The 9787-nt window shown below is 66.9% G+C and overlaps 1 protein-coding gene across 1 annotated transcript in view; it reads left to right on the forward strand.

Moving 5' to 3' along the window:
- Positions 1 to 92: 92 nt before the first annotated feature.
- Positions 93 to 9787, forward strand: part of LOC121363925 (spectrin beta chain, non-erythrocytic 2-like) — a gene marked incomplete at both ends in the record, with an annotated part of 21566 nt that continues 11871 nt past the window's right edge. The window contains 13 exons of the mRNA XM_041486710.1: positions 93 to 241; positions 1398 to 1571; positions 2230 to 2321; positions 2554 to 2634; positions 4503 to 4618; positions 5050 to 5162; positions 5348 to 5535; positions 6651 to 6768; positions 7445 to 7603; positions 7990 to 8292; positions 8370 to 8523; positions 8938 to 9314; positions 9630 to 9736. Coding sequence (XP_041342644.1) covers positions 93 to 241; positions 1398 to 1571; positions 2230 to 2321; positions 2554 to 2634; positions 4503 to 4618; positions 5050 to 5162; positions 5348 to 5535; positions 6651 to 6768; positions 7445 to 7603; positions 7990 to 8292; positions 8370 to 8523; positions 8938 to 9314; positions 9630 to 9736 — 2131 coding nt within the window. The remainder of the gene's footprint in view (positions 242 to 1397; positions 1572 to 2229; positions 2322 to 2553; positions 2635 to 4502; positions 4619 to 5049; positions 5163 to 5347; positions 5536 to 6650; positions 6769 to 7444; positions 7604 to 7989; positions 8293 to 8369; positions 8524 to 8937; positions 9315 to 9629; positions 9737 to 9787) is intronic.

Consider the following 9787-nt stretch of genomic DNA (forward strand, 5'->3'; position numbering starts at 1 on the left):
TGGGGTTTGAAGGATCTGGGTGGTCTTTGTGTGGTCTGGGGGGGGTTTTGGGGGGATTTTTGGGGGTCTCTGACCCCCCCGCGCCCCCCCAGACGAGCGCGAGGCCGTGCAGAAGAAAACCTTCACCAAGTGGGTGAATTCGCACCTGGCGGGGGGGTCGCACCTGGGGGACCTTTACAGCGACCTGCGGGACGGGCGGCTCCTGCTGCGGCTGCTCGAGGGGCTCTCGGGGGAGACCCTGGTGAGTGCGACCCCTCCCCAAATCGGGGACACGCCCCTCAGAGGGGAACCGCCCCAAAAAACAGGAAACCCCCAATGGGGACCCTCCCCAAAATACAGAAATCTTTGTGGGGACCCCCAAAAAGGGACCCCCGGCTGCTTGAGGGAGGGGGTCCTGGTGAGTGTGACCCCCTCCCCAAATCGGGGACACACCCCTCAAAGGGGAGCCCCTCCAAGAAACAGGAACCCCCCAAAGACAGGAATCCCCCCCAATGAGGACCCTCCCCAAAATAGGGAAACCCCTGTGGGGACCCCCAAAAAGGGACCCCCGGCTGCTTGGGTGGGGGGGTCCTGGTGAGTGCGACCCCTCCCCAAATTGGGGACGCCCCTCACGGGGACCCCCAGACCCTCTTGGACCACCCCAAGTCCCCTCTGGACTCCCTCAGCCCCCTCCCCTCTGCCCCCGTGGGGGTCTCTAACGGCGCCCCCCGCCCCGGGGGGGTCTCTAACGGTGCCCCCCGCCCCGGGGGGGTTCTCTAACGATGCCCCCCTACCCCGGGGGGGTCTCTGACAATGCCCCCCCGCCCCGTGGGGGTCTCTAACGGCGCCCCCCGCCCCGGGGGGGTCTCTAACGGTGCCCCCCGCCCCGGGGGGGTTCTCTAACGATGCCCCCCTACCCCGGGGGGGTCTCTGACAATGCCCCCCCGCCCCGTGGGGGTCTCTAACGGCGCCCCCCGCCCCGGGGGGGTCTCTAACGGTGCCCCCCGCCCCGGGGGGGTTCTCTAACGATGCCCCCCTACCCCGGGGGGGTCTCTGACAATGCCCCCCCGCCCCGTGGGGGTCTCTAACGGCGCCCCCCGCCCCGGGGGGGTCTCTAACGGTGCCCCCCGCCCCGGGGGGGTTCTCTAACGATGCCCCCCTACCCCGGGGGGGTCTCTGACAATGCCCCCCCGCCCCGTGGGGGTCTCTAACGGCGCCCCCCGCCCCGGGGGGGTCTCTAACGGTACCCCCCGCCCCGTGGGGGTCTCTAACGGCGCCCCCCTACCCGGGGCGGGGGGTCTCTGACTGTGCCCCCCTACCCTGAGGGGATGTCTGCCAACGCCCCCCGCCCCGGGGGTGGGGTCTCTGACAATGCCCCCCGCCCCGGGGGGGGGTCTCTAACGGTGCCCCCCGCCCAGCCGCGCCCCACGCGGGGCCGGATGCGGATCCACTGCCTGGAGAACGTGGAGAAGGCGCTGCGCTTCCTGCGGGAGCAGCGCGTGCACCTGGAGAACGTGGGCTCGCACGACATCGTGGACGGCAACCCCCGCCTGACCCTCGGCCTGGTCTGGACCATCATCCTGCGCTTCCAGGTGACCCCCCCGGCACCCCCCGGCCGGCGGGAAATGGGGCGGGGGGCGCGGCCCGGACCCGCCCTGTGGGGGCTGTGCCCGTCCTGGAGCTGCCCCAGGGGGTTTGGGGTAATTTCTAGGGGTCTTGAACCCACTTTGGGGTGTTTGGGGTCATTTTGGGGGGTCCCAGACACACCCTGGGGGGTTTGGGGTCATTTAGGGGGGTCCCAAACCCATCCTGGGATGTTTGGGGTCATTTCTAGGGGTCTTGAACCCACTCTAGGGTGTTTGGGGTCATTTCGGGGGGTCCCAAACCCACCCTGGGGGGTTTGGGGTCATTTAGGGAGGTTCTGAACCCAACCTGATATGTTTGGGGTCATTTTGGGGGGTCCTGGAGCTGCCCTGGGGGGTTTGGGGTCATTTAGGGAGGTTCTGAACCCAACCTGATATGTTGGGGTCATTTTGGGGGGTCCCAAACCCACTCGGGGGGCTCAGTTTGGTCACAGAAATCCCCAGACCTTCCCCAGGCTCCTTTTGAGGGGGGTCTCACACCCACTTTGGGAGTCCTGACCCCACCACGAGATGCTTGCACCCATTTTGGCGGTTCCAGACCCACTTTGGGGGGTCCTTGACCCCAATTTGGGGGTCCCTACCCCCATTTTTGGGCCCCCCTCCCCAGATCCAGGACATCAGCGTGGAGACCGGGGACACTCGGGAGCGGAAATCGGCCAAGGACGCGCTGCTGGCCTGGTGCCAGATGAAAACCGCGGGGTGAGGCCTCCTGGGGGTCCTGGGGGGGTTTTGGGGGTCCTGGAGGGGTCCTGGGGGGATCTGGGTGGTCTCCATGTGGCTCAGGAGGCTCCTGGGGGGCTCTGTGAGGCTTTGGGGGGGCTCTGAGGGGACTCAGGAGGGACCTGCGGGGTCTGGGGAGGTTCTGGGGTTTCCCAGGGGGTTTTGGGGAGAGTTTTGGGGGTCTCTGACCCACCCCCCGACCCCTCCCCAGGTACCCCAATGTGAACGTGCAGAATTTCACCACGAGCTGGAGGGACGGGCTGGCCTTCTGCGCCCTCATCCACCGGCACCGGTGCGGGACGGGGCTGGGCAGGGGGCTGCTCTGGGGGGGGCTGCTGTGGGGAAGGGGCTGCTGTGGGGAGGGGGCTGCTCTCTTGGCCCAAAAACATCCCTTTGTTTTGCCACTTCAAACGCAACAACATCAGCACAGCAAATCATTACGTAAATGTAAATAACTTATTTCCCAAAAATAATCAAATGGTATGTTAAAAACTACAGAGGTAAGTCAAGGAGTTGCAGGACCTGAAAATATCTCAGTGTCAGGCATTCCAGTTTCACATATTTGATATCAGTACCAGCACCCCAGATGGGGTTTTTTGGCAGTAACTTGGGGGCAAACTTAAGGATTTAAGCAGCCAGTCTGCAGCTGCTCTCAGTTCTCAGTCATTTTCTCTTTATATGACCGATCACTCAGCAGCTTTCGCTGTGCCCCTGGACACAGCCTGATGCACAGACCAACCTGCCTGCACAGGCATCTGCCCGGGTGCGAGGATGGACAAGGGTATTTATGAGAGCAGGACAACGGGGAATGGGTTCAAATGGAAAAAGAGTACGTTTAGGTTAGATATCACGAAAAAATTCTTCCCTGTTCAGCTGGTGAGGCCCTGGCCCAGGCTGCCCAGAGGAGCTGTGGATGCCCATCCCTGGCAGTGTTCAGGGCCAGGCTGGATGGGGCTCCGAGCAGCCTGGGCTAGCGGAAGGCATCCCTGCCCATGGCAGGGGGCTGGAACTGGGTGATCTTTATGGTCCCTTCCAAACCAAACCATTTTATGAATGGGAAATCGCGACCACCTCCCCCCACTCCAGCCCCGGATGAGCTCCGGGACAGATCCCTGGCCAGGCCTCCGCATCCTCCCGGGATGCTGCGAGGCGGCACGGCCAGCCGGGCACGGAGATCCGCGGCACTCACAGGTCGGCCAGCACGGTGAGCTCGGCGTAGGTGCGGTGCAGGAGGAACTCGATGAGGGTGCTGAGGCGGTAGCCGGGGCTGGCGGCGGCTGTCACGGCGCCGGGGGCCGGCGGGGCCGGGGCTGACGCGGGGCCGGCCGGCACCAGCTGGGCGCTCTCCAGCTGCACCGGCGCCATGGCGGCGGCGGCGCCTCGGCCCCGGGCAGGAGACGCGCGGCAGCATGGATGATGGATGGATGGATGGATGGATGATGGAGGGGTGGATGGATGGACACAGGGTTGGATAGATGATGGATGGATGATGGATGTGTGTGAGGACAGACAGACAGACAGACAGCCAGCCGCTCCCCGTCCCCCGCAGGTGCTGGAGGCGGCGCGCGAGGCCGAGGGCCTGGCCGGCCGTTACGAGGCGCAGGCGGCCGAGCTGCTGGGCTGGATCCAGCGCTCGCTGCTGCTCCTCACCGACCGGCGCCTGCCCCGCGGCATCCCCGGCCTGCAGGGGCAGCTCCAGGCCTTCAGCGCCTACCGCACCACCGAGAAACCCCCCCGGTGAGACCCCCACCGGGCCGGGCTCTGGGGGCTCCCCAATGGGGTCTGGGGGCTGCCCAAAGGGGTTAGGGAGGGGGATATGGGGGTTGTAGGGTGGCAGTTTTGGGGTGGGAGTCTGTGGGGTCATGAGGCAGGGGCAGGGGTTACGGGGTGCTGTGGGTCAGTGGTCAGTGGTTATGGGTCAGTGTGTCAGTGGTCAGTGGTTAGGGGTCAGTGTCTCAATGGTCAGTGGTCAGTGGTTATGGGTCAGTGGCTGTGTCTCAGTGGTCAGTGGTTAGGGGTCAGTGTCTCAGTGGTCAGTGGTCAGTGGTTATGGGGTGCTGTGAGTCAGTGGTCAGTGGTTATGGGTCAGTGGTCACTGGCTATGGGGTGCTGTGGGTCAGTGTCTCAGTGGTCAGTGGTCAGCTGTCCGGTCGCCCCCAGGCCGGAGCTGCTGGACGTGGGGTCCCTGCGCGGAGCCAACGCCCTCCACAACCTGCAGAGCGCCTTCGCCGTGGCCGAGCGCGAGCTGGGGGTCACTCGGCTGCTGGACCCCGAGGGTGAGGGGCTGGGGGCGAGCTGGGGGTCCCAGGGGGGATTTGGGAGGGATGTGGGGGTGGATTTGGGGGTCTCACCCCCCATGCCCCCCAGATGTGGCCGTGGAGCAGCCGGACGAGCGGTCAGTGCTGGGGGGCTGTGATGGGTCAGGGGGGTTTGGGGCTCCTGGGGAGGATTTGGGGTGGATTTGGGGGTCCCTGGGGAAATTGGGGGTCCCTGAGGAGGATTTGGGGGGTCTGACCCCCCATGCCCCCCAGATGTGGCCGTGGAGCAGCCGGACGAGCGGTCAGTGCTGGGGGGCTCTGAGGGGTCAGGGGTGTTTGGGGCTCCTGGGGGGGATTTGGGTCTCCTGGGGTGGGATTTGAGGGTGGATTTGGGGGTCCCTGGGGGATTTGGGGATGGTTTTGGGGGTCTGACCCCCCGTGCCCCCCAGATGTGGCCGTGGAGGAGCCGGACGAGCGGGCAGTGCTGACCTACGTGGCCGCGCTCTACCATCACTTCTCCAGGATGAAGGCGCTGGCCGTGGAGGGAAAACGCGTTGGGAAGGTCCGGGGTGGACACGGGGTGGACAGATGGACACGGGGTGGACAGACGATGGATGGATGATGGATGGATGGATGGATGGATGATGGATGGGTGGATGGATGGACACAGGGTTGGATAGATGATGGATGGATGTGTGTGAGGACAGACAGACAGACAGACAGCCAGCCGCTCCCCGTCCCCCGCAGGTGCTGGAGGCGGCGCGCGAGGCCGAGGGCCTGGCCGGCCGTTACGAGGCGCAGGCGGCCGAGCTGCTGGGCTGGATCCAGCGCTCGCTGCTGCTCCTCACCGACCGGCGCCTGCCCCGCGGCATCCCCGGCCTGCAGGGGCAGCTCCAGGCCTTCAGCGCCTACCGCACCACCGAGAAACCCCCCCGGTGAGACCCCCACCGGGCCGGGCTCTGGGGGCTCCCCAATGGGGTCTGGGGGCTGCCCAAAGGGGTTGGGGGGTTGCCCAGAGGGGTTTGGGGCCTCCCTGCTGGGGTCTGGGGGCTGCCCAGAGGGGTCTGGAGTCTGCCCAAAAGGGTCTGGGGGCTACCCAGAGGTGTTTGGGCACCCCAAAGGGGATTTGGGATCTCCCTAGTGGGGGTTGGGGTCTCCAAAAGGGGCTTTGGGGTCTCCAAGAGGGGGATTGGGGTCTCCAACAGGTGGTTTGGGATCTCCCTACTGGGGTCTGGGGCTGCCCAGAGGGGTCTGGGGCTGCCCAAAGGGGTTTGCGGGCTGCCCAGAGGGGTCTGGGGGCTGCCCAGGGGAGTCTGACAGCTGCCCACAGGGGTTTTGGGGGCTGCCCAGAGGGGTTTAGGGGCTTCCCAGAGGGGTCTGGGGGCTGCCCAGTGGGGTTTGGGGTCTCCAAGAGGGGGTTTGGGATCTCCCTAGTGGGGTTTGGGGTGGATCCAGCGCTCGCTGCTGCTCCTCACCGACCGGCGCCTGCCCCGCGGCATCCCCGGCCTGCAGGGGCAGCTCCAGGCCTTCAGCGCCTACCGCACCACCGAGAAACCCCCCCGGTGAGACCCCCACCGGGCCGGGCTCTGGGGGCTCCCCAATGGGGTCTGGGGGCTGCCCAAAGGGGTTTGGGGGTTGCCCAGTGAGGTTTGGGGACTGCCCAGTGGGGTTTGGGGGCTACCCAGAGGGGTCTGGGGGCTGCCCAGGGGAGTCTGACAGCTGCCCACAGGGGTTTTGGGGGCTGCCCAGAGGGGTTTAGGGGCTTCCCAGAGGGGTCTGGGGGCTGCCCAGTGGGGTTTGGGGTCTCCAAGAGGGGGTTTGGGATCTCCCTAGTGGGGTTTGGGGTCCCCCCAGTGGGTTTCAGGTTCTCTCTGAGAGGTTTTGGGGCATCCCTGGGGCTCAGGGTGGGTTTTAGGGTCCCCCCCGGTGTATTTTGGGGTCCCTCCCATGTATTTTGGGGTCTCCCTGGTGTATTTTGGGGTCCCTCCGGTGCATTTTGGGGTTCTCTCAGTGCATTTGGGTTTCCCTGGTGCATTTTGGGTCCCCCCAGGTTCGAGGACAAGGGCTCCCTGGAGGTGCTGCTGTTCTCGCTCCGGAGCCGCCTCCGCGCCAACAACCAGCGGCAGTTCGTGCCCAGGGAGGGGACACACAGCGCTGACATCAACAGGGTGACAGCCACGGGGACACGGGGACATCAACAGGGTGACAGCCACGGGGACACGGGGACATCAACAGGGTGACAGCCACGGGGACACGGGGACATCAACAGGGTGACAGCCACGGGGACACGGGGACATCAACAGGGTGACAGCCACGGGGACACGGGGACATCAACAGGGTGACAGCCACGGGGACACGGGGACACTGGGGACATTGGGGGTGACAGGGCCATTGGGGGCACGAGGGGTCCCACAGCACCGACACCAACAGGGTGACGGCGACAGGGGACAAGGGGGACATGGGACATGGGGGGGACACAGTAACACGAGTGCCAAGTGTGCCAGCTGTGCAGGTACCCCAGGTGTGAAGGTGTCCTGGTGACACAGTTGAGATGTGCCCCAGGTGACACAGATGACAAAGGTGCCAGGTGCCAGCTGTGCAGGTGCCCAGGTGACACAAATGACACAGATGGCAGGTGCCCCAGGTGCTCAGGTGACACAGATGGCAGGTGCCCCGGCTGCCAGGTGCCCAGGTGACACAAATGACACAGATGACACAGATGACAGGTGCCCCGGGTGCCGGGTGCCCAGGTGACAGAGATGGCAGGTGCCCCGGCTGCCAGGTGCCCAGGTGACACAGGTGCCACGTGCCCCAGGTGCCCAGGTGACCGCGCTGTCCCCGCAGGCGTGGGAGCGGCTGGAGAAGGCGGAGCACGGCCGGGAGCTGGCGCTGCGCTCGGAGCTGCTCCGGCAGCAGCATCTGGAGCAGCTGGCAGCGAGGTTCCACCGCAAGGCCGCCCTCAGGGAGACCTGGCTGGGGGACAACCAGCGCCTGGTGGCACAGGTGACACGGGGACTCCCACCCAGGGACCCCTGAGACCCCCCCCAAACAACCCTCAGTCAGGGACAATGAACACCTGGTGGCACAGGTGACACTGGGACCCTCAGCCCACCCCCAGTCAGGGACAACCTGGTGGCTCAGGTGACCCTGAAACCGCCCCCACCCCAGGGGACTTCCCCTTGTCCCCACCAGGACAATTTCAGGATGTGTCATCCCCCCCGCCTTTGTCACCTCTCAGCTCCTTTTTTTCTCCTCCAGGACAATTCTTGGGATGTCCCCACAGTGTCCTCCCCACCTTTTACCATTTCTGCCCCCTCTCCCACCCCAGAACAATTCCAGGGGGGGTCCCGGGAGTGTCCCCTCCCTTACCCCCCTTTCCCCCCTCCCAGGACAATTTCGGGGGGTCCCTGGGGGGGGTCGAGGCCGCGCTGCGCAAGCACGAGGCCATCGAGAGCGACATCGCCGCCTACGGCAGCCGCGTGCGCGCCGTCACCGCCGTGGCCGCCGAGCTGGAGGCCGAGCGCTATCACGACATGGGCGGCATCGCGACACGGCGCGACCACGTGGTGTCGCTTTGGGAGGCGCTGCGGGCGCAGGTGGCAGCGCGGCGAGAGCGGCTCCGGGCGCACCTGGAGCTGCAGCGGCTCCTGCGCGACCTGGAGCACCTGATGGGCTGGATGGAGGAGATGGAGGTGGGGAGGGGGCTGGACTGGGGGGGTGGGATTCCCTCGTGGGACCCCCCCCCCCGTGACCCTCCCGGTGTCCCCAGGTGCGGCTGCAGTCGCGGGATTTCGGGCAGCACCTGAGCCAGGTGGACGACCTGCTGCAGATCCACGCCCTGGTCGAGGGGGACGTGGCGGCCCAGGCCGAGAGGGTCCGGAGTGTGGGGGCGGCGGCCGAGCGCTTCCTCGGGGAGGGGGACGGTGAGTGACCCCCCAAAACTGAGAACCCCAAAGTTGGGATCCCCTGGGATGCCCCAGAACCCCCAAACCCAGCGACACCTGAATCCCAGGACCCCCAGGCACCTGAGACCCCCAAAAGCAAGACCTAGCAGAACCCCAAAATGAACCCCCAAAAACTGTGAGCCCCAAAAACCGAGGCCCCAAAACACCGAATCCCTGAACCCCGGGACCTCCAAATCCCAGACCCCCAGCACCCTCAAACTCTGGGTCTCCCAAATCCTCATCATCTCTGAATCCCAAACCCTGGGACCCCCCAAAATCGGCATCCCTAAACACCGTATCCCTGAACCCTGGGGGATTCCAGACCCCAGGACCCCCAAACCCTGCGACCCCCGGACCCCCCAAGCGCCGCTGACCCCCTCCCGTGCCCCCCAGGGTACCGCCCGTGCCCCCCGGAGCAGCTGCGGTCCCGCGTGGCGGCTCTGGAGCTGCGCTACCGGGGGCTCTCGGCGCTGTCGGCGCAGCGGCGGCTGCGGCTGGAGCGCTCCCGGCGCCTCTGGAAGTTCCTGTGGGACGCGGGCGAGGAGGAAGCCTGGATGCGGGAGCAGGAGCGGCTCCTGCGCTGCCCGGAGCTGGGCCGGGATCTGCCGGGAGCCCTGCGGATGCTGAGCCAGCTCGAGGCCATCCGAGGGGCGCTGGGGGGACGAGCGGGGCCGCTGCAGCAGCTGCTGGAGCGGGGCCGGGAGCTGCTGGCGCAGGGAGCCCCCGACGGAGCCGCGGGATCCGTGGAAGCCACCCCTGGATCGGTGGAAGCCGCCCCTGGGTCAGCGGGATCCGCTGCCGGATCAACGGGAGGCGCAAAACCCGCGGAATCCGCTGCCGGATCCGCCGCCAGATCCACGGGACCCCCGGAATCCAAGAACGCGTCCCCGGGACGCGCTGCTGGACCCCTGCAATCCCCCCCTGCATCCACGGAGGGACTCTCGGCATCCTCCACCAGACCCTCGGAACGCCCCGACGGCTCCACGGAACCCACTGGGAGACCCACAGACCGCTCCGAGGGACCCCCGGGCCCTGCTCCCGGCTCCCCGGACCCCGCGGCCGCCGTGTCCCGCCGGATCCGGGAGCTGGAGTCGCTCTGGGCGGCGCTGCCGGCGCTGGCCGGGGCCCGGGAGCGGCGGCTCCGCGCGGCCGCGGGGCGATTCCAGCTGGACGCGGAGGCGGCCGAGGCCGAGGCGTGGCTGGGGGGCGCCCCCCCGCGCGGGGCGGGGGGGGGGGGCGGGGC

The sequence above is a fragment of the Pyrgilauda ruficollis genome, unplaced genomic scaffold (genome assembly GCF_017590135.1).
Source record: "Pyrgilauda ruficollis isolate IOZ18807 unplaced genomic scaffold, ASM1759013v1 scaffold770, whole genome shotgun sequence".
NCBI classification, from domain to species: domain Eukaryota; kingdom Metazoa; phylum Chordata; class Aves; order Passeriformes; family Passeridae; genus Pyrgilauda; species Pyrgilauda ruficollis.